The 24,789-nt window shown below is 36.5% G+C and overlaps 1 protein-coding gene across 1 annotated transcript in view; it reads right to left on the minus strand.

Moving 5' to 3' along the window:
* The window catches only part of ADGRV1 (adhesion G protein-coupled receptor V1), a 247,086-nt gene that overhangs the window by 54,280 nt on the left and 168,017 nt on the right, over positions 1-24,789 (minus strand). Inside the window, exon 86 of the mRNA XM_031607653.2 lies at positions 19,462-19,640. Coding sequence (XP_031463513.2) covers positions 19,462-19,640 — 179 coding nt within the window. The remainder of the gene's footprint in view (positions 1-19,461; positions 19,641-24,789) is intronic.

Below are 24,789 nucleotides of genomic sequence, written 5' to 3' on the forward strand. Positions count from 1 at the left end.
AAGCTTCACTCCAGAACAGGGAGCTCTTGCACTGTGTGAGTCTGCTCGTATTGGTCATGTTACATCACGAAGGTAAAAGACAAAGGTCAGACAATGAATTAGCACTCATTTGTATCTCATCACCTCTGTGCAACAAAAGATGTCTGTGTACCAAAAAAACCCAACTAACAAAAGTCAGAGTTTGAATCATTTAGTCACAGTTACTCAGGGAATTCTTTATGGAGTAGATAAAACAATGCTAAATGTGAAAATAGACAAATTAGATTACAATCTGTATTCATACACTCCAAGCTTCCTCAAAAAAAGCAACTTGTTCTCAATCTCATTGATTACTCAGCTTTACTCACATTTCTTCAATTGCAGGCCCTAAACCTTTGACAGTATTTCATTTCAGTAGATGGCTAAAGCAGAAGAGCTTTATGTGTCCTTAGGATTAAGTTGCTTTACATATAGGCCAATACCATACTTCCATTTTGTGCTACAGCATAGTGATGTTGACATACACTCAATTTATTGTCCACAGTATGCATGAGATCTCTTTACACAGAACTGGTTAACAGCCCGTTATTCCCCATTCTATTTCTGCATAGCAAATTACACTTGGCAAGACACAACTCTTTCTACATGTCCCTACTGAATACCATGTTACTTTTCCAGAACAGACCTCAGATGTCAATAACATTCTGAATTATAACTGAAATTCAATAGACTTCTTTCTCAGCTTTGTGTTGTGGTAAATCTGAATGGAAACTCCTTATTCCAGACTCATATTTTATGAGGTAAATGTAATATTTTCCAGTCCTTTAATAACTAAGGAAGATGTTGAACAATATTTGAAAGACATTTTAAAGTCATGACTTATTGATATGTTTCATCCAAGAATTCTGAAAAACTGACCTGAAAACACAGCTAGCCTGTTGACATTTGTTTTCAATATATCTTGAAATAGAGAAATCTGAGATGACTGGACATAACGTACTAACGTTGTTGCAAACGTCAGATAAGACAATGAAATGATCTAACCAATATAAGCCTCTCGAGCAGATGCAATTGAACTAGTATGAGACACAAAGAACATTAAACTGATGAGAATCAGAAGGAAAACTCAGGATACTTTTCTGGAATGAGAATACATCAAATACAACTGATTTCAGTCTTTTGTGAGGTTACAGATTTAGTTTATAAACTTTGACACTTTTGGCAGTATTTGAATTACACAATATAAGGCAACATAAAGTAAATTTGGAAAACCTACCATATTCCTACCCCATTTGATGTCTATTCTGCAGAAAATAATCTGGTAATTACTGTGCATCACATTAAACAGAACATGAGTCATAACCTCATGCTGTTGAAAAAAATGTAGATATCATGTGTGGATGTATGAACAGCATCATATGCTGCAACACTTAAGAAGTAATCATTTAGATCTAGTCAGTGTAGTAAAAAGGAAGAAGACAGTTCACAGGAGAGCAGCAAAGGCTACAAGAAGCCTTATAAACATACTTCCCTCAGAAAGACAGAAAGAAATCATTTAGATTTCTTCTATTTCTTTGTAAAGAGACATGGCATATATAGGCAATCTACAATTAGGTGAAGGAACAGGCAATATTAATGCAGACAAACTGCAAAAGAATAACACCTTCTCACATTTTCCTTGCTGCAAAATACATGCTGAGGGCCTTAAATTACACCCAGATCTAAACGTGAGTAAAAGCTTCCTAAAGCAAGAACTGTGAAGGGGAGAATACTGTAAGTGTTTCTGATTGAAAACTGTCCAAAAGAGGTTGAACAAACATCTGTGGGGAATGATGTAAACAGCTTCTCATCTCTCACAGCTCTGCAACACTGCTTGTGACTAGTACTCTGGCTCTGAATAGTATTCTCGCTCTATGCACACTTTTTTTTTTTTTTCTTTTAAGAGAATTTAATGAAAAATGTGTCTGAAACCTGTCATAGGTATTCCTGGAGAAGGGATTAGTTGTTTTTAGGGGTATTCCACAACGATAAGGTCCCACACTTTGCATTTTCTGATATTAAAAGAGTATCCAGACACAAACTAGCCAGGCACTTTTTAATTCCCAGAAATTCAGGGAAAAACACAAAAGAATGCTTAAAACATAAGCATTACAATGAAAGATGTTAGGTAGTATTTAGGTTTGTGCTTGAACTGTTCTTTCCCAATCAAGCCTCTGAGGTGTAATGTAGATAAATCTCTGTATTCTTGTGAACACTTGCTAAACATTTTACTATCAGTTTACAGAGTCAAGCCGATCCAATTTGATGTTTTGCCTCCTACTTAGCATTTGCTTGGCTCTTGCCTGTCAATGTCTCTGATCATAAGAAAACTTGTGTCTAGCCACAATCACCTACAATATCATAGAATACAAACTGCATAATAAAATTTAATGAAAAAAGTAATCCTTCAGAAACTTAAGGAAAAAATATATATATGTGTAGCTGTAGTCTAAAAATTCAGCACTTACTTTACTATCTAGAACTCAGAAAAATGCAAACCAAAAACTAGTTTGTTTGCTAATGTCTTGTACCCTGCTAGGTTTTACAGCCTTTCTTGAAAGGTATGCAGAACACACAAACAAGAAAATTTTAAAACAACTCATCAAAACATATTTTTATATTCTATATTGCAAAAGGTAAAGCACATCACAATCACAGAGTCATGGAATCATAGAATCGTGGAATGGTTTGGGTTGGGTGGGACCTTTAAGATCGTGTAGTTCCAACTCCCCTCCTACAGACAGGGACACTTCCCTCTAGATCAGGTTGCTCAAAGCCCTGTCTAATCAGTCCTTGAATGTTTCCAGGGAGGGGGCATCCACATCCTTTCTGAGCAACCTGTTCCAGTGTCTCAGCACCCTTACAGCAAAGAATTTCTTCTTAATATTTAGTCTAAATCTACCCTATTTCAGTTTAAAACCATTTCTCCTTGTCCTGTCATTACATGCTGTTATAAAAAATCCCTCCCCAGCTTTCCTGTAGACCCCTTTCAGGTACTGGAAGGCCACTATCAGGTTGCCTTAGAGCCTTCTCTTCTCTAGTCTGAAGAGCCCCTGCTCTCTCAGCCTGTCCTCATAGAGGAGGTACTTCAGCTCTCTGATCATCTTCCTGGCCCTGCTCTGGACCTGCTCCAACAGCTCCATATTTGTCTTCTGTTGGAGGCCCCAAAACTGGACTCCAGGTGATATCTCATGACAGCAGAGTAGAGGGGCAGAATCACATCCCTTTCCCTGCTAGTCATGCTTCTCTTTATGTAACCAAGGATACAGTTGGCCTTCTGGGCTGCAAGTACACATTGCTGGCTCAGTTTTAGTCTTTCATCAATGAGCATCCCCAAATACTTCTCCTCAGGGCTGCTGTCAAGCCATTCTCCACTCTGTATTTGTGCTTGTGATTGCCCCAACCCAGATGCAGGACCTTGCACTTGGTCCTCTTGAACTTCATGAGGTTGGCATGGGCACATCTCTCAAGCCTGTCCAGGTCCCTCTGGATAGCATCCCTTCCCTCTAGCAAGTCAACAACAACTCAGTTTGGTGTAATCTGCAAACTTGTTGAGGATGTACTCAATCCCACTGTCCACGTTGCCTACAAAGATGTTAAATAACACTGTTCCCAACACTGATCCCAGAGGAATACCACTCATCACTGGTCTCCACTTGGACATTGAGTTGTTTACCACAACTCTCTGAGTGTGACCATCCAGTCCATTCTTTATCCAGTGAGTGATCCATCCATCAAATCCAATTTTTTCCATTTTGATGACCAGGATGTCCTGTGGGACAGTGTCATCACAATATTGCAATACAACAGGCATGGGACAATGTCAAGTATTACACTTTTTTCCCAAGCCTATAGAAAGCAATCATGGGTTTCGGGTGTTACATGAGTAATAAAACTGCATCCAAACAACAGTGTTATGTATTTCTTCCATTATCCTTATTTTTTACGTATTAAGCAAGGGCCATAAAGATTATAGTTTCCAATATGCAGTGTAGAAAAAAATCTAAATAATAAAATCTATTTCTTACAAAGCTTCTGAGGGTGCTAGTGCCACCTCAAGCACAATGTAAGACTCCAGCTGCCAGGATGGAGCATAAATAATCAAGTATCTTAGTCTCCATGGATGCATTTAGATGCAAGTACAGCTTCAAACGATGTCTTCCAATCAAAATATTCCAGTACTGGTTAAAATATGGCACACCAGGGTAACTAAAAAATGAAAAGAAAAAAATCCCATCCTCATTCCCTCATCCTCCTTAGTGGGTGCCATCCAGGCTGTCAATGAAGAACTAGGCATCACTGCACAAAAATGGATCTTCTTGCTGTCCAAAACATTTACCTCTGTTTCGCACTACCCCAGCTATGCATGTTCAAGGCAATATCCAGAAACAGGCAGACTGAGTTTTGGAGTCCAAAAAGTCATTAGTGATAAAAGAACATCAGATCTGACTCCCTCCATCATTTACAGTCTGTCAACAATAATTTAACAATAGCCAAATGCCACCTGTGAGGGCACACCACAGTTCTATTTCATTTTATAAAAATACTGTCAATGCAGCTCTCATGTTGTTTCATGTACTTTGAACTGGGAAAAAAAAAACAAAACCGACAAGCCACCACGTAAAACAAGGCACTTTAATGCCACATACATTCATCACAGAGACCAGACCTGATACAAGACATGTATTGTCCACAGGATGTGCAGTTTTGGCTGGGGAAGCAATGACAACCAGTTTGTCATTCAACCTTTAAATTAAGTTTATTTGCCATGAATATGCGGATTTTGAAGAGTCTTTTTAATTTAAAACATTTTTAGAAGTGACAAGTAGAAGACTAATTTCTAGGAGACCTAGGGTAACCAGTATCTGATATGTAACAGTGAGAATCAGGTTCCTTTAGAGTATCTTGGGCAGACCTGAAAGTTGATAAATCAGTATTTTTTCCTGTGGCTTGGCTTACAGTGTTTAGATCAAACTTCTGGAGAAAATGCAGTGGCAATATATCTCCTTACAGTTTATTACAGTGTTTAATAACAAATTAAAACCAGCTAATAAAGTATATCAAAATACTGTGTTTTTACACTGCATTCCTATAGCGATAGTCATATTTAAGTAGTTCAAATAGAACATATATAAATCACAGGCTAATCATAAACTTGTCTTTTTATAATTTTAGGATGTCATAATTTCCAAATCAGCAAAAGTGAATCCTTATGTCTATGCTGGTTCAGAAACTGAGTGATGTTTGAGCATCTCCATATGAAACACTGAACTTTGTCCACTATAAAAAGAAAAAAGTCACAATCAAATAATGTACTGCAGCTGCCTAACAATACATTAAAAAGAGGCATCATTTTCCATTCTTTTAAAAGTACTTAATGATGATGATAATAATTATGATAATAATGATAATTACATTGTTTTTCTGAAAGCTATAAATCAAAGGGTGAAAAAGCATGATTTGATTAAAGACATCCCTCACTGTTATATATGGCTGTAGATGCCTTCATAAAAATAAGACTTAAAAGGCCATGGCAGCTGTACTGAAGACGAGCATTAATGGTCAGATGCACTCTGCATTGCAAACAGCAAACTTTCATATAAACATTGAACACACAAAATGTTTTAAAAGAAGTCACGTGGTTGTGGTAAATCAAAACACTAGAAGGCAAACAGAGTGGTATCATGACTCAGGAAAATATTCTATCCCTTTTCCATGATTCAGTGCTTTGGAAATCTTCATGTGGGCATATTTAGCAAGGACCTTCCCTCCAACTAGGCTGACTGAGAACTGAGCAGGAAAGAGCAATTTCACACTGGTCAGCATAAATTACAGCAGCCTCAAGGTATTCTAAATTACAGTTGGAGGGCCAGAGAGGTTATTCAAGCAGTGGAGGCCAATTGAAATGCAGCATGGCTTTCATACTTTGATGACTCTCCAATATGCAAGGGTTTCGCTTAACATGACTCTCCTCATGGGAAATAGATTTTTTTTTCTTTGCTCTGCAACAAGAGAGTAGCTCAAAATAACCAAGGGAGAGCTATCTGCTTATATTTGCGTAAGGGAGCTCCAATAAATGGCCTTACACTAAGGTGAAAGTAGCAATGGTTTATAACTGAGTCAAAGGGTGTTGGCTGGAACTTTCAAAGATGCCTGGCAGAGCCCACATCCTGCTAATGCTAGCTTTACAGCCTGTGGTTGACCAGCTCTCCCACATTCTTTGGAAAATTCCTGCCACTTTTTTTAATGACCTGCAAACAAACTGTATGATTAGCCCATGTTGGCCAAATTACATGGACTGTGACAAACTATCAACTGAACTCCAATTTTAAGTTGTGGTGCAGAATTATAAAATAATTTCAATTCTGGATTTATTAGAAACATTCTTAGATATGCATGAATCTCACGCTAGACATTTCTAATGAGACATTCAATTTCGTAAGTTATATTTAAATGTCTACATCCTCTCGTTAGAAATATTTTCCTATTTCTTTCTCTGAAGCAATGTTGCCACTGGTGAGGTCCTAAACCCAAGCACTTTGCACTGTCTTATATAAATCACAGGGTTCCTGACAATGACAGACATGATCAGAAGTCTTAAAAAAGCTGGCAGTCTGCTGAGGTTACATTTTGCAGAGAAGTTCCGTAATGTTGGTAGATTCAAGCCCCAAAGAACAATCTGTTACATGCACAGGATGTGTGAAGTTTCAGATGACAGACATAACAATTGCAAATATTACACTTCTCTCTGCACGATATCTATCTGGAGCTATTTAAATGTCAGTTCCTGTTGCTTCTAGTTCTGAAAAAAAAAAAAAAAAAATACCCTTCTGTACTTTAAAAAGTAAATTTTCTAAAAGTAAGTGGACTTTCTAACAGTGAAGTAAGCAATTTAGGAAAGCTAAGAAAATGCCAGGTAAAACGATTTAGAAATTTAACAACACTCAGCAGCAGCAGTAATAAAATTTTGACTCTCTTTTTATCTTAAACAGTACTTGTTGAGTGTCTACCAAAAGTTCATGTTAGTACTGTTACTGATAGGCAAACAAACGAATGTTCTTTCTTGAGAGTGAACCACAAATGTTTCCTGACATTATTGATTAAAAAAAAAAACAAACCAACAACTTTTCTCTCAGTTCTCACCTACTAAAAGAACAGCCTGAGAAACTCCAGCCCTTGAGTTCTGGATCAATTTACTCTGCAATTAAAACAGACTTCTGCAATATGCAGAGCTCTGTTTGTTTGAGGTTCTCAGGGAGGTTTTTTTCCTGCTTTGTAAACAGACATGCAGCTCTCAGTACAGCCTGTGCAGGACATGGTGCAGAACGGAAACTCGTGGTGTTACAGCTCAGGAGGAAGTACCAGTTGGCTTCCTCATAAATAGTCTGAAAATCTAAATTTGTTTTGCAGCACCCTACCCACCTTTGCCTAGCAGGAACAGCAGATATGGGCAGAACTACTTGCACAGGTTCCCAGTGCTGGGACACTCCTCAAAGACATGGAGCAGAAACCCCTGTGCACATACTGAGCTGACTTCCACAAAATATCATTTTGGTTGCAACTATGAGTTCATTTTACAGCCTTGTTCATCTTTGCACATTTGAAAATCCCTTTCACTGTGTTAGACAAGTTCATCATAAATCCATGGTCAAGATGTTCCATCAGTTGTCTCACATGTCACCCCAGACTAAGATGTGGTCTTAGTTCATAATGTAAAGAGAACAACTACTACATTTTGACATCAAAATGTGATATTCTTGGCTCAATTTAACCTAATTACCTAATGGATGGGTAGCAAGAACTGAAGTTAGGGGAAAAATACTTCTCACTCTATAATTTCAGGAAAGCAGTTGACTGAGAGTGTAAGGACATTTAAAAATATCTGAAATTGAGAAAAAGAATAGAGGATGTTCTCTGGAACAATTAGTATGGAGGACATGCTATTCCTTGTACATCAGTAGGAGAACATTCTGCTGTTTAATGCTATCTGCTTATGGGTCAAGGCAGGCATATCATAGATGAACAATAAATGTTCCCCAGAGCATCTCATACAGCTGTGAAATATGTAACCCACATACACAACTCCATTTTGAGTCTTTTGTAATCAAACACTACTGCCTGAAGTATAGCACAGCTAAATTTGTCTCCTTTGACTCAGCCCTGTATTTGGTGTCATCACCTTATCAGTGATGGGGAAGTGGATGATCTCAGGGATCTCCTACTGTCCGTACTGCTGCTGTGGGTATTGTTTGGTACAGAATAAAATCTAAGATGTGTCTGTGTTTGGTAGACTTAAATCAGTTTCTATCTCATGTAGATTAGTTCAGAGACAGGCCTAAATATTTTGTCTCACATATAATTCAACATGTAAAAATTAGTCCTATTACTGAGTTCAAGTTTCAAAGAAAATGCAAAGTGCTGAAAAATAATTTTCCCAGATTTTATGTAGCAATAACAGTCAATAAAAAAATAGCAGTCAAATCCTGATCATTACTGATGGGTTTTTAATTTTCTTTCTCTATACAGCAAATGTCAAGGAAAGAAAGTGAGAGGAAGAGGGGAAGGGGGAGGGAAAAAAAGGATATGGAAAGTTAGACTGGTCTGGTTAAGAAATATAACTTCAGAAAGAGGATCTTACAGAAATTTCAATACTTGCTCTTCCTTGTTTACGTTTGGACAGGCTGTCCCAACAATTTTTTTAAAAGACAACCATATATCATGTGAATTGTTGATAGCACATAAATAGCATGATTTGACCCTATAATCTTTATTCACATATAAAAACCCAAAATTTTGCACATTCAGCAATGGAGGTACTAACATATTAGTAATTACTAAACATTGAAAACAGTGGGGAAAATCCGTAAACAAAAAACAAAGAAGTGCCAAAATGCTATTTTGAAATAGCAAAGAACAGGACTTCAGAAGGTTTGGTTTGAGTCAACATATGCAACAACAGCTTTGTCATTAAAGCAGACAGATTGCATAATGAAGCAGAAAACAATATCTTGTTTTTCTCTACCACTGCTGTTACTGTAGAGCTAAACAGTAGATAAAAGGTGAAAAACAAAATGCCTGGGCATTGCTTTTCTATAATGACAACTCAAAATGGCATTTGTTGTAGCAGCAACATGACCCACCATGTTTCAGTCTTTTTATGATACATGGTACCACCTTCTAGCATAATGTTTCTGAACAATTTTATTCCTAAATTTTGTGTTTTTTTCTTTTTTTTTCCTCCACTTTTCTACTACTCTTTGGATGTAAATCCTATGGAAGCACCAGTTGCCCAACAAGAAGCAGCAAGGCCCTGGCACAAGCACAGAGTTAGCACAGTTCATATTCCCTAGGCATGCCTTGGTAGATTGTTCTGGAAGACCCAGAACTCTCATAGTCCTCTGAATTTGACCAGGAAAATAAGCTGGTAGAAACCTGCTAGAAATTTTTTGATCGGGGTTGTTGTTAACACTGCAAGTTTTAAATTATATAAGGAAACAACTGACTGATTTTATCGTCTTGTTCCCATTTAAAGCTTCTTCCCTATCTGTATCACTCATTATCAGTGACTTTAAAATAATGAACTACAATTATGGTTGTTTTTCTGATTTTTTACTATTTTTTACATTTTATCATGTTGAAGAAAATGTTCTCCTGGTACCAACTCTTAGGGCAAACATGCCTAATTAGAATACTTTTTCTATCCATTCTTTAAAGGTAGGACTTTCATATAAGTCTACCTGAAAAAGATGTTAGCATATGCAAAATGTAAAATACACGTAAGGTTTAGGCCGTTGGCAGAAAACATGACAAACTCTCATACAATTGTGCTTTTTTTCCTCTCCGAACAGTATTTAGTACTTACTTTTTGTTTTTATATCTGTATGCTTTGTCCTCCCCTACAAACTTACTCAATATGGGTTGTATCATAATAAAAGCCCAAAACAAGCATGTATTACAACCATTCCTTTAACCAGCTTTCTATACTCTCTGCAAGCCATGCTGGCAGTTAAATCTAAGGTTGCTCAGAAAAACGAATCTGCTAAAGTTGCATTCCCTTTTCTCAGATGTATCTGAGTAAAGTCTGTGAGACATGCTCACATATTCTGGTCCTATTACACGAGAGACAAGAGTTTGTCTTCCTAAAGTACTGCTCACTGCACTGAGAACAGACAATGCCCATGCACTTTAAGTAACTAAAATGTGAGCACAGAACTGACCCACTGCAGAACAGTGCTGTGGTAAAGTTCAAGAAAAAAGGTATTTTTCTTTACTCTTTTCAGAAAGATCAAATAGGAGAGGCTAGCTGTGTTTACTTATTATAAACAACATGTCAGTGTCAATGAAGCAGTTCCAACCAGATGCTGGTATTGATCTCAGAATTACTTTTTTTAGCATTTCCTGTTATATTCTAGCCTACCAGATGAAGGCTTTTCTAAAGTGCTAGAAAACAGGCAAATGAAGAACAAGCTTTTTTAGTAGCAGTAGGTGGTATCCTGCTAACTAAAGATCATAAAGTAGGAGGGTCTACACTGTTAATTTCTTACACAACTGAAAGGAAGGACCAAGCTTTTTAAAGCTGTCAGAGGCAGTGGTACAAATCTCCATTCTGTGATCACTCTGTCTTACACAAATGCAAATCTAGAATTCAAATAAGACTCTGTTGTTTGTTCAGGTACAAAATTGCCCTCAGGTTAAGCTGTGTGAAGAATCAAGCCCCAAGGACATGTGTGGGTGAAGCTTTCACCTATAAAAACCTCTCCTTGCAACCTTCTAAGCAATGTCAATTCCTCAGACTCTTAAAAATGGTCAAGAATTTTACCATTAAGAAATAACAAACATTTTTCCCAACTCAGTTTTTAAAATTTCACCAGTCAGAATTTCCCCCGCATTGTAATGCTGTAGAACCAGAACACAGGAATTATGTCTCTTTCTGATGCACTGACATTTGCTTAGCATTAACAGTAAATATTTCCCAAGATATAAAAAACACTAAGCACTTTGTTCTCCCCCTCCTCAGCCCTTTATCAGGGATAAATAAAAGGTAATGAAAGCCATTGCATTTTACAGTGAGATATTTTTATGTAATTAATAGCACTGGGTAGCACACTGGGCAGCTTCATTGGAAATAATGGGGGGTGAGGATCGTTAAGAAAATAAAACAGAAGCAGAATCTGAAAAAGATAAATGTTATGCTCTTTTAACTGTTGCTCAGATCAGGCAAGTAAAATGTATATATCACTTGAATATTTGTCCAGTAATATGTACATGGTACTATTTCTATTGTAGTGCAATACAGACATAACAAGAAGTAACTCATGTTCATCTGAAATATTTTTCATTCGGTAAGAAAGAGCTCAGTACGGTCTGACCTTGCTGAGAAGGGCAAAGAAATGAATGATGAGAACTCAGCCAGTGAGAAATACATGTTTTTCCACCCACTGCTTCAACAAGAAGGTCATGCAGCATTTGTCTCCAAATTTAGATGTCTAATCATTCTGAATTGAACACTAGAAACAGCAGTTTGCTGAAGATCCCACCTGGATGCTTTGCCAGTGAACAGAGTAGAAAGGAAATGGAAACAGAAGTGGTTAGGATAACAGGACACAGAACCCAAAGAGAGAGGAACACGCAGGAGACATTTCCATGTCTGTATGGAATATGAAACAATGAACAGGCACCAGGTGCTGGGAATACATCCATTCATCACACTCTGACAGCATTTCTGACAGTCAAGCTAAAACTGCTGAATTCTTTTCATGGATGTTGGCTTATTCTTGCTTTCCTGCCTGCAAAAACTTTGTGTTTCAAACACTTTGATCTTAGGAATCAGGACTAAATTCAGCACTTATGAAATAATATAGGGAGAGAGACAAAGGAAACTTAATTGAAATACTTGCCCAGAAATTAACTCACTCAAACTAGAAGATGCCTTTTACTGAGAGCAGCACCAGCGCTTGGAATTAAGAAAGCAGAGCTGCATGACAGAGAACAGCCAAGGACCAGTGTCCAGATGTTGTGCCAGCAATGAAAGAGCCATGCATTGTGGAAGTACTCATAGAAACTTCCAGTATTTTGTCTGTTGGGGTTAAACATCTGTGCATCAGTATAGCATGTGCTTAGAGAGAAAGCATGACTGCATCTGTGGCAAATTATGGTTTATAGGGTCCCCATTTTAAGTGAAAGTAGTAATTAGAAGTTCTGGGGCTGTAACCCTTGGGGGAAAAAAAAAAAAAACAACAACACAACAAAACCTAAATGGGGAGTAGTGACTGGAAAGGTGCTTCTGGAAGATTTTATCCTTGTAAGAGCATCAAAACAAATGATACCCACTAGGTATGTACAGTAAGTACTTACATAAATCATTATGAATATATTCAATCTGACTGTTTTGTTCAAGTTAAGGCCTGTTTCCTACCCTTCCACCTATTCCAGTGAATTAAAACTCACTTAACAAATCTTTGATGCACCTTACCATTCAAGCTTCCAATCTCAGCAATACTTTTAAGTAAATGTTTCTCACCAGTTGCAGCTTTATGCATTTTGCATAACACTGCATTTATAAGCAGGGCATAATCACTTTGCTACTTTCAAGATCTCCCCTTCTTTGCTACACTCACAAATGATCTGAACCGTGGTAGCTTGCTAACATTTGTGCTTCACCTCAAGAGTATCTTTGGAAGTATGTGTAACTTTTGTGCGCAGTCCAGTGCTTCACAAACCACTAATTAAGGCATTATCTAAGAGCATTAGTTGTCTCCAGGCTTTTGTTTTATCAGTAGTTTGGGCTACAACCCAAGAGCAGATGACTCACTCAAAGAAATTGATTATTCAGAAAGCAAATGCTCCTCTTGTTTTGTTTGAAATTCAGGTCTGACTCTCTCACAAAGATCACAAAGTGCCCATGACTCACTGCTGTTTGAGGAAGCATATGCCTGTTATTGGAACTCATTTTCAGTGAAGTTCTTTTCCAAACAAAGTTGGTCATGGCTCCTAATTATTAATATGTGCCTTGTGCTGTGCCCAAGTGCAAGAACTTGATTCAGAGAAACAGCAATGTGAGCAACAAGAAGGGTTATAACTCTTAGTCACAAAAAAAAAAAAAAAAAAAAAAAAAAAAAAGTTCATCATTCATCACTTCCAGCTTTCTGTAGTCTTGTGTTCCCTTGCCATATATGTAGCTACAGAGTCCCAGATTCACTGGCATTGCTAAAAAATGTCTGCCTTGTCCTGTTTTGCACATATGATAGAAGTAATCATTTTTTTTTCCCCTGAGAATAATGGTTCTGTACACTTTCTTCATTATTTCTCATAACCAAGGCAGATGATACAAAGAAGATATCTCTGTCAGAACATTTAGCTTAGCCTTTTTATGCTACTGGATGTTACCATCACTATGGCAGACATCAAATAAAAAGTTACTTCTACAATTCCAAAGCGTGTATATGATACACGTGGTTCCTCAGTACTCAGTCTGTTTGCCACAGAAAAGAGGAAAATGTATTTATCAGATGGGACCTCCTGACATAAAGGGGGGATCATTTCATGCCTTGAGCATAAAGGTTACGCTAGAAAAGAGATCCTTCCAGAAACTGGAAGGATTGGAGAAGGTAAGAAAGCTCACAAAATTGCAAGGAGCAGACATCTAGGTCTCAGAAATGACTAGGAAAAAAGAAAACCAAACATCCAGAGAACCAGAGGAAACAAAATAGTTTGTTTCAATTAAAAAAAAAGCTAGACCAAAGCTCAGCTAAATTTGTGCTTGAAAACCATCTCATTTTGCAAGGTCATAGTGGGCAGGGAAATATTTGTGTATAAGCTTTTATGTTTGTATTCTATCATGGATAATCATTTCTATTTTTTTCCATTCCAAAGGTTAGTTGTTTTAGTTTATGCTCTTAAAAAAAAAATAAAATAGGCCTTAGGTCTATTTTGGGGAGTTCAGTTTCAAGCAGAAGGTCTTGTAAGATTCAAACCTTAAAGATGCAACACATTTGTGAACGAAAGTATTTCTTACATGTATGAAAAAACATACTTTAATAATAATAGCAGATAAGATTTTTCAAATCACCCAAGTGCATCAAAAGCTTAAGCTTCACTGCCTTGTGATTCTGGCCAATTTTACAGTGGTACATTTCCTTCTTTTTATGGAATGTTATACCTCTGGACAATCTCTTGAGTAGAGGCCAAGTGAATGTGGCATGATTAACCCTTAAAACTCAGATTTGTGAACAAAATCTGATACAGTTAATTAAATAAATCTGACCTCTAATCTCAGATGAGTTAAGGCAGAAGTCTGCTACTTGTAATGTTCTACTGACTTCAGTTTCAAAATTCTTACTCCTATGCAAGTGTAGACAATTACATTTTCAGGGTTATATGAGAGATGAGAAAGTCACTTCATTGTCGAGGATGCCTTTTGCTTGCTTCTTTGTTTTTTAAATTTAAGAATTATAAGTTGCCATGAATCCAAATCCAGCTTCTTGCATAAAAAAAATGTCTGAACTGTTGCACATCTCAAATTATTCAACAGTTTGAGGTTTTTCAACTGTACCAACTATACTGGCTTCCAGAAGAACTATCTACAGTTTGTAAATCCTCTGTTTGACAATCAGTTATTGAGCAGTTTGAGGTTAACTGTACCATCTACACTGGCTTCCAGAAGAACTATCTACAGCTTGTAAATCTCCTGTAAGGCAATCAGAGGTACATACTAAGCAAATAAGACTAGCATTTTTCTTCAGACTAACCACCAGAGAATGGGATCTACTGTTTATGTAATACTTCATATCTCTCCACTATATATTCTATCACTCTTTGCCAATGTTTCAATTTGCCTTCAAATGTTTTCCACCATATCAGGTGAACTGTATTTGTATTTCATGAGAGTTGTTAAAAATAAACTGCACAACTTAAACAAATTGTTAAAATTAAGTTAGATTTGAGAAACATAGCTAAATGCTTTTTAGAAATGATGCCCTGACAGGCTAGTGATATATTCCAGGACAGCAGCAAGTGTTGAGTGAGTTTTCTGAAGTTTGAGAACCACATAAAGCTTTGGGATTTGACCTTAGGCTGAACTCTTGTCTTTTTCTGAATGCATCTGGATATGGAGAAAAGGGAACTCAATTAGGGATGGAGGTAGATCTAATACACACCTACATATGGATTCCTAGGGGAAAATAGGCACAGAAGGAACAGGTGGGCCTCAAATTTGCTTTGAAATTGATCCTTATTTTAATTAATAGTGCCAAATACAAGCAGAAGAGGAATTTACTCATATTTTCCCATAGCAAGTGTGAACACTAGTACTGTCTGCGTACACACATTTCAGAGAATGTAGGTGTTTGACAGGGGAAATGGTATAAAGCAACAAAATATTTTATTTAATCTGTTCCTAATGGTTATTTAATAGCAAATGACACATTTTTGCTGCTTCAAGTTTTCATTACTCCATCAGAAAACTTCTTAGAAGGAGAAGGGTGATAAAGGTATGTGAGGGTATTAAAAAATTCCTGCGCAGAAAAATAGATCCTGGGTTTTGCCTATAACTGTTAAAATCACGTGAGAAATAAGAAATATGTTTTTTAAAAAATAGAAAAGATTATTTGGCTCTTGGCTTCTCTCCTTGTATCACAACACAAAGTGAACAGCAATGTAATAAGAAGTGGCAAAAAGAAATACTTTCTAAAAACTGTGTACCTAACCAGTAGGATTTATGCACTTGCACAATATTTTAGACAGAGACTGCAGAATGTTCAAGCATGGATTACAAAAACTATCTGTACATCACAAAAACTCAGAAATACAGAAAGATGACATAATTTTTTAAGAGTGATATTAAACTGCCTAGTTCAGATCTTAATTCCAAATACAGTTATTAGTCAGTTGAAAAGATCTGACACCTTTCTCAATAATCTGCCTCAGTCATCACAGTAATTCTTAAGCAAGGACATACCTTTTAGAACATGTTGAGAAGACACCAAAGTAGGAAACATACTTGAAATTTTACATCAGAGATTTCATATACAAACATTGACAAACCTTGTTGTATGAGAACTCAAAAAGTCTAAATGGTCAGATGGTAAATGTGTTTGAGGACTCTTCCTTCATTTCTCTTGCACTGGAAAACAAGTAGGCTGCAGAGAATATCCTTGCTTTGAAGTTTCATGACATGATTGAGCAAATAGGTATTACATACACAAGTTATGCAGAAGTAGTAGTTACAGACATCTCCATCTAAAATAACTTGTTATTCTTTTTAAAAGACGTGAGAACTAACACATGATTTTAAGAAGGTATCAAATCTTATTAATTTTTGTGGCAAAGTATTGCATCGAAATTTCATCCAACCTCCTCAGTTTCCTTTATAGATATCCATTTAGACTGCTTCTTATCATTCAAACCCATTTGAGCTAATTGCCCATCTCACTCCAGAGATGTCTAATTTTATTTCATTTATGCCAATATTCCTTTCATCAACAATTTTTTTGTTCTATTCAAACAACCTTTCACTTCTCCATACTTTCACAACAAATTCTTAACTTTTTTTCTGATTTCTTTTCAAGGAACTTTACTGTTAATTCTCCAGTACCATTCCTGTGACCTGGCACTGCTCAGATTCAGTAGGTCTTAGACCACAAACCTCTTCTCAAGGCCATGGGGTAGGGAAGAACTGCTGACAGATATCTTCAACTGGGAAAAGGGTGAGTCTGGGCAAGAGAGTGAGTTCTGGGCACCAGAAGCTGAGCAGAGAAGGTCTTGGAGTCCACAGTACTGTTTTGCACTGCAAACTACACTCTAAAGCCTTTCAAATGCCAGTGAACTGGTAACTACTGAGCAATGGAAAACTAGCACAGGGAAAAATAAAAGAACACTTTCTTGGCGGCTAGCACATTCACACATCACTGAGCTATGATCCAAAAACATCATGCTACTTGGTGGTATCATGGTATGGAAAATTTTCCCTGCATCGTAATAAATTTTTCATAATGCCAAACAGTGCAGTGTTCATTCCATACATAAGCTCAGTCAATTATGAAGGATATTATATTATCATAGGAAAGATATAAGATATTATGATGGGTAATCATCATCTGTATACTAACATCTGTATACTATCATCAACACCATCACCATGGCAGTCTATTAGTTTTATACTGTTACATACTATGGGAGTTATAAAATATTGTACAAAACATATCTGTGTATACCTACAGGCATCATAACTAAAGGAAGACCATTTCCTAACAGCTGTTTTGGAGTATAAAATCTAATACAGCTCAAACCTTTTTATTACATACAAGCATAAGTTATATAAGTTTCAGCTTTTAATTTCAGCTATTAATTGTACCCATGGCAGGCTGGTTAGGAAGAAAACAGTCAGCCAGACACCACAGAAATGCTAAAATGAGTTTCCTGAGAGATCAATTACTTAGGCTAGAGCTAAGATAGCAGGCTCCACTGCTTTTTTTTTATTTTGACCTGTCTTCCAGCTCCTACATGAAATGAGCTTATTAGTAGAAAATGATTGCTCTCAAAATATTTCTGATGCTGATTCTGAAGTTGTTTTGCAATGACCTTGACTCTGGAAATCTGTTCGTTACTTTTTCCTGATTCTGAGAAAAGAAACTAAGTGATGTAGTTCAATCCTCTTTCCTAAACTCTGGCTTTGAAAAGTCCTCTTTGTATAATTATGAGGAACTTTTTAATTGTTCTCCAAGCTAGGATTCAGCACTGATGCTATTTATGAAAATCCTTGTTATCTCCTTACAGTGCTCATTCTTACTCAGCTGGACTGAGCTGTGGATTCATTACGCTTAGGATGATTTCTGGCATTTGCCTACTTTAATAAGATGTTGGAAAAGTTTTATATTTAATTTGCGCAAGTGATCTGGAATTACTAATTTTCCACTACCTAATAATTTTGTCAAAACTTAGGGATTTTTTAAATAGATGTCAAAAACAAAAAGCAGCTGTAAAAACTGTATTTCACCGCATAATGATACCATTAGCCTGCTGTCTGATTGCAATCAGAAGACTTGATTAAACACATTTCTTGTGTTTACCATGTACAGAGAAACATTTTACTGGGAAGAAAAGTTTAATCTATTGTCTCCCATGTTTGGAGAAGAAACATCTGCGTGTATGGCATTGTACAGAACTGATGCAGCCCTCAGTCATGTTTCATTAATATCATAAACAGTCTGCCAGTTTGGACCTCCCAGTTCAGAACTGGTGTCTCTTACGGTGGTGGTAAACCTGGGCTTCCAGTACTCACTGTAGCTCACTGTGATATAAATGAGCTTATCCCTGCAAGATAAAACACTTGTACAAATACATTAATGCATGCAGAAGACGATCACATACATATGTACATCACACACAGACAATGAATTCCAGTAGCTTCTTCTCAAGTAATTTCCTTTCTATGGCAAAAAAACAAAATAGTTTCAGTTGCACCTTTCACTGGGTTACAAGGTATGATGTACTGCATCTTACACCTATGTGGAGGACGGATGAATGCTCTCCTGTTTTTAGCCTACTCTGCAAGCACTTTCAGAAGTTTTCATAAAGAAATTTGTACATCCTTAAATTAAATAGAAGTTTTGTGTTTACTTTTTGCTGTACAAGTATGGAATTGTGACACAAAGTAAGTAAGAATAGTAACCTCATATCCTAGAACAGCTATTATCATGAATTAACTTTGCCAGAAAAGATGTCAAAGAGGAGAAAGGATAACAAAAATATTTAGCTACGTATTTTTCCACTTAAATTTCTGAAGTTATACATAGATGTTTTCTTTTTTTTTTTTTTTTAAGTAGCACAGTTTTCTGAGATTACATATAGCCTTGAAAGGGTAGAGTTAATTACTGGCATTACAGCAGTACTCAAACTAAGAACACTTCGGAATGCAGTGTATTTGATATTCCAAAAGAAACAGTACAGAAAGTATGTTTGATATGTTAATGTACTAACATTGGATAGCAGGAAATATTTTTAATAATCTAAGACAAGAGGGTTGAAAGTTTCCTTGTATTTTTTTTTTTTTTAATTTATTAATAAACTGTAGAATTAAATGGAAGAAAAATATACTGCTCAGATCACTTCTGCATTAGTGGCCATTTTTGTCCTTCATGTTGAAACTGCACAATCTCAGAAAAGAATAAATAATTTACCCACAAGACTGACATGCCAGAGCTGGCTTCACCAGGGCTCAGACCAGTATGGAACTGTGAAGAAAGTGGAGTAAACAAAACCCAATTGTATAGAATGTGCAGCACTGTGTATGGGTGATATGCTTGCTTCATCTCTATCAGCCAAGGAAATCCCCTGCCTGTTACTGCACGTGGCCATACGCACATTCCCTTATCTACTTGCAAGTAAATTAAAAATAAAATCTAGAAGCACAATTGCTAGCTGACGGATATTTGAAGGGAAACTTACAGATCACTGTAGACCAGGCCATAAATCTGTGCTGTGCTGTGATGATAGATGCCTCTCAGGATAATTAAAAGCAGGATGACAATAAAAGCTGGAAGCCCCCAACTCAAAAGGAAGTAAAGTAGATAGCGTCGCTCTGTGTGTTCATCATTCATCACCAGTACATACCAGAAATTAACAGCCTGAAGAATAATGCAGAATATTAATCAATATATTTAGTGGATGTTTAGCTATCCCCCCCCAGAAAAACAAGTCACTCCAAACATAGTACAATGCATTTCTGCCCTACTATGCGTGTAAATATAAACATTTTTCAGTACAAATAGTTTGTTCTCATTTTCTTCTCCTAAGCAATCAAAAGAGACTGCTTATAAAAGAAGTATGCTGAAATATGTAATTGTTAGAGTTTCAGTCAGACTACTGAAGACAAGAAGACACTATTTAGTAGAAAACTTTATTTTTGCAGTGCAAAGAATAGCTTCCATACTCTCATTCCAAAGATTGTCCATAAAATTGCTAAATCTAATATGTATTAGAAGGCCTTGAAGATATTGTTCAGCTTAATTTATCTTGCTGGAAATGCATTAACCTCCTTCAATTTTTCAACATATGGTATGAATGTAAGAATATCATTACAACCTTAACATAACAGCAAATAACAGTGCAGGCATTCACATCAGAGGCCCTGATCAGAAAACAGAGTCATTATCCAAGGTCTTTGCACATGTGATATCTTGTTGATAATTGCTTGATATCTTCTTAGTTTCTTTCTCTACCAAAAATATTTAATCTGATAGCTAATAAAGTTTGTGTCTTCCCATTTTACTTTTGAGAAAGACAATTGTAGGAGTTTCATTAGAAGAATCTTACAAGTTTTTATCGCCTTTGATAACTTTCTGACTTCCTACTTGTTCTCTACCTGAAAGTAACTCTTGGTGTCTAAGGGAATAGCCCTCTTGACTTTGTTGCTGCTTTATACTTGGGCAGAATATATTTGACCCGTCTGCACAGAGGACTGAACTGAGGAAGAAAACTTTTCTTGAGCAGTAATAGAGATCTGGAGATTGTATAGAGGGAATGGAATGATAAAAAGAAATGGCCATATATGGAGTTCTGCTTCCAGTTTTGGGCACTTCAGAAGAAGAGAGACCTGGATATACTGGAAAGAACCCAACAGAGGACCAAGGACTTGTAGCACTTCTCCTGTGAGGAGAGGTTGATTGAGCTGGGACTGCTTAGCTTGGAGATGAGGAGACTCAGGGGGATCTCATCAGTGTCCATGAAAACTTGAAGGATGGGAGTGATGAAATGGGAGAAAGACTCTTCTCAATGAAGTCTGGTAGCAGGATGCAATACATACATTAAAATATATGAAATTCCATCTCAACAAAAGAAAAAACTTTTTTACTCTGAGGGTTGCTCAAATACTTAGCAGTTGCCCATTTTTCATTATGCACATTTACATGTTACTGTTTTCTAACAAATGTCTATACCATCCACATTCAGAATATATTCTGCAAAACATTTCTTCACTTCCTCTACTTCAAACCTATCGTACCTGCCACAGCTGGTACATCATTATTTTTGGCCTTCCATCTGAGACAAATAAAGGATTAATTTTTACTTTTTCTAGCTAGAGGATACCAAGCTTGTACCTCTACATTCTCTTCACAGTCAAAGAATAAGGGACAGACATCTTCAGGCACCCAGTTATCCTTACTCAATCATATTCAAACCTTTCCACTCACTACAGAGAAATTTCATATAATAATGTTGATTTATATTCTTAACTTGCAGCTGTCTATTGCTAGGATAGGTGAAATCTATATTCAGTGACAAGAAAATCGCAAAGTGAATATCTATGAAATTTTGTGGATTCCATTAGCCAACATGTTGTGTACACAGACTGAATTTTTACAAATACGTAATTACTGGTTTATGGATTGTTTATGTAAATCTCAGAAGTTAATTTTTAGTATGTTTTTATTTCTGTCATTTATATAGCATTAACATAAAATACTTTCTATCATAAGTCATAAACAACATCATTTGCTAACAAAATGTTCTCAAAAAAATTGTAGGTTCAGCAAGCATTTTTGAATATTCCCTCAGAGAACGACATTTTGTATGTCTGGTGTAGGCAATTATATTAATTATACAGAAATTATTATGAAACTTTTTTTTCTCATTTGGTGATTGTTGTTATGTGAGCAAAGGCAAATTTGTTTTTTCTTGAAAGAATACAGGAAAATCGTACTTTATACTTGGAACTTTCCTGTATAACTTAAAAGAACATTAGAAAAACTATTAATTCCATTATTGGACTTTCACAAGAAGAAAATACTGAACAGAAGAAAATTTGGAAAAAATATCCACAGTTTCTGAAAATATTTTTCTCACTTAATGGTAGTTCTCTTACAATTTTTCTCCTTTACACTGGGATTCAATATTTTATTTGACATCTTATAACAATATATATTCTCTCTTCTCAAAGGAAACAGCTGAGTGAATGTCAGCTGTGCAGTGAAACATGGAAAAAGGAGTGAAGAAATGTGCCTCTATAGTCCTGACTAGGCTATGCTTCACACTGAGCGTTTCCAGGTAGCAAATCCTTGAACTTATTTATGCAATTATGCTCAAGGATTGTTAGTTCTACTGTTTCTGACTATCCAGAGAACATTTTTCTCAACCATGCAACAGAGATTTCTTTCCAAGAAATTGTACTTCATGTCCTTGCTCTGTGTTTATTTTATTTACCTATCATCTCATCTGTCATAAAAAAGACTTTAACATCAGTACTTCTGTAAAGATTTAAGGGACTGTGGTTACTTCACATTACCTGTGCACTGAACCTTCTGTCTTTGTAATTATGTGTTATTTTCTTTTACCCCTTCAGAAACTAAATCAATGAAATTCAAATATTTGTACTAATTTTAAAAACTACTTTCCTGTTACCATGCTGCATCAATTGCCAGTCCTAGAGAAGAATGAAATGTAAAGTCCATTTCTCAGCTGCTCAAGTGGAAGAACAAATGTACAAGTAGCTACTGTTCTGAGGCAGAAAACAGAACAACTACAAAGTCAAATACCACTCCAATGAGACTATGCTAAGTTGAGTAAAGCTTTTTTGCTTTTTGAATGAGGCAATCAATTACCTGAGGATGGCACACTTTTAACTTCTTCCTCTGTTTATAGTGATATTTGTGGATTTCAGGTAAACATCAGCTGAAAAATACTTTAAATGAAGTATCCCAGATTAATGGGAAATATTTTACTCCATCTATTTTATGAATGGCTGCAATAAATTTACTAAAAAAACCTTAAAGTTGCCATTAAATCCACAAAGGAGAAGGACCCAGGGATGCCATTCATGACCATTTATTCTGGTTTTCTTATAGAACTGCTGTTTTCTCTGCTGACTTACTCCACTCTAGCAATGGATCAAAACAGGATAAAAGTCTGCTTTTTAAAATTAATTTTCTCTATGTCAGAATTAGTAGTTGAAGATTATCCAAGTTTCATTTTCTCCTCAAAAGACAGTTTATTTCCATTCTGGTAATTTAGTTATTTTTCTAACAAGTTAGGACATCCTAAAAGAAGAGACATGTTTCTTGAATAATGGTTATCACAGGAAGAACAATAGAATACAGAGGTATCCTCTGTGTGTGCTCTTATGATAAAAGCACAGACTGCACTTGAAAATATAGGCTTATGCACACATTGATATATGGGGACATTTGTAAGAATTAAGTCTTTTCAATTTCAGCATGAGCATGAGGCAAATATTTCAGGCTAAGCTCACTCTATATAGGCAGAAAGTGTAAAGCGTGCTTTGCTTACTTCTTTCCTTCTGCAATCAAGAAAGCCTCATCCTTGAAACATTCGGTAATGACATTAACTCTCTTCAATCTAAAGAAATCCACTCATAAAAGCCAAGACACGTGACCATACAGCACAAAGGGAACTGTCAGATAAGCTTGTGGAAAGGATGATTTGATGTGTCCTCTGTTCTGACTCTGCTGACAGTCCTTTCCTTCTGCCTCTGTGGTCCTTCCCGTTCCTGCATTTCTGTCAGCATGTTGGTAGTGTAAATACTGATATATAAGGCAAGCTTACAAGAAGTTAAAACGTGGAAAAAGAAGTAGAGTACTGTGTTACGTGTTTTGTTATTGTAATCATTACTAAGATGTATAAAATCTAAGTCTGAAGTACTACAATAGCAATATGCAGGAGATACACAGATTAGGACAAAAAAGTAAGGATGTTGTCCTAGAATTTAGCAAGTGACCGTATTTGATCTGGACTACAGAAATGTATCTGCATAAACTGGACCAAGTATTACATCTGGGTTTTCCTATAGACATTACATTAGCTGCCTGGAAGTGTTGCTCAGTCACCTTTTGATACTTTTTTTAAAAAAAAAAAATTATGCATGTCTCATTTCCTAACAAGTTGCACACATCTGCACGCTGCTCACAACTGACTGTAACACTGACCTACTTCTGTGTGCATTGATCCAGACTGGCACTAGCAGATATATTTACAGTCATGAGGAGTACACACTGCTGTATACAGCCTCGCAGATGGCAGAGTGAGTGCGTGAGCGCTACAGAATCTGTTTGTATATTTTTTACTGTTTCCCGGACATAGGTATATAAGTCCGATATATTATTAATTCTGCTGCCTTCCAAATCATGTCACGTGTGTTAGGTATACTGAGAAATACAAAATCTGTGTCACAGGCATTAAAGCTGCCATTTACAAAGCTGTTGCATCTAGATTTTCCAAATTAGTTTGGTTTGCCCCTGTATCCACAGGTTTTGCTAGTAGTGGTGTGGGTTCCAAATCAAGCCCACAGATGTTCCTGTCACTCCTTCAGGTTCTGGCACCGTTTTCTCACTGCTTTGGGTGGAAATGCTATGGAAAAATGGACAACACTGATGTCTGAGTAAAGCAATCTGTCTCTATCTCAGATGCATTGTTATCAATGGTGTGATTCTTAATGATATGGATTGCACTGTAACTGAGAAAGGTGCTGCAGTTCAATGGACATTCTTCCTTCCTGTTTTGTTGAAGAGGACTGACCTGTTTGTGTATTCCAAACTATCCCTGTAGTTGAGGCACTGATTATCTAGTGTAAAATATGGTAAAGATGAGATACACAACTATTACAAGGATATACAAGATTCAACTCTGTACTGAAAGTAAGGAATTGAATCCTAATTTTTCCTTTAACTCAGCTGAGGATTTCACTCCTCACACACACACACACACACACACACACACACACAAAATAATCAATGTCTGTTCATCTGAGTCTGTTGAACAAGC

This window comes from Phasianus colchicus, chromosome Z, assembly GCF_987193195.1.
Source record: "Phasianus colchicus chromosome Z, bPhaCol1.hap1.1, whole genome shotgun sequence".
Lineage (NCBI taxonomy): Eukaryota > Metazoa > Chordata > Aves > Galliformes > Phasianidae > Phasianus > Phasianus colchicus.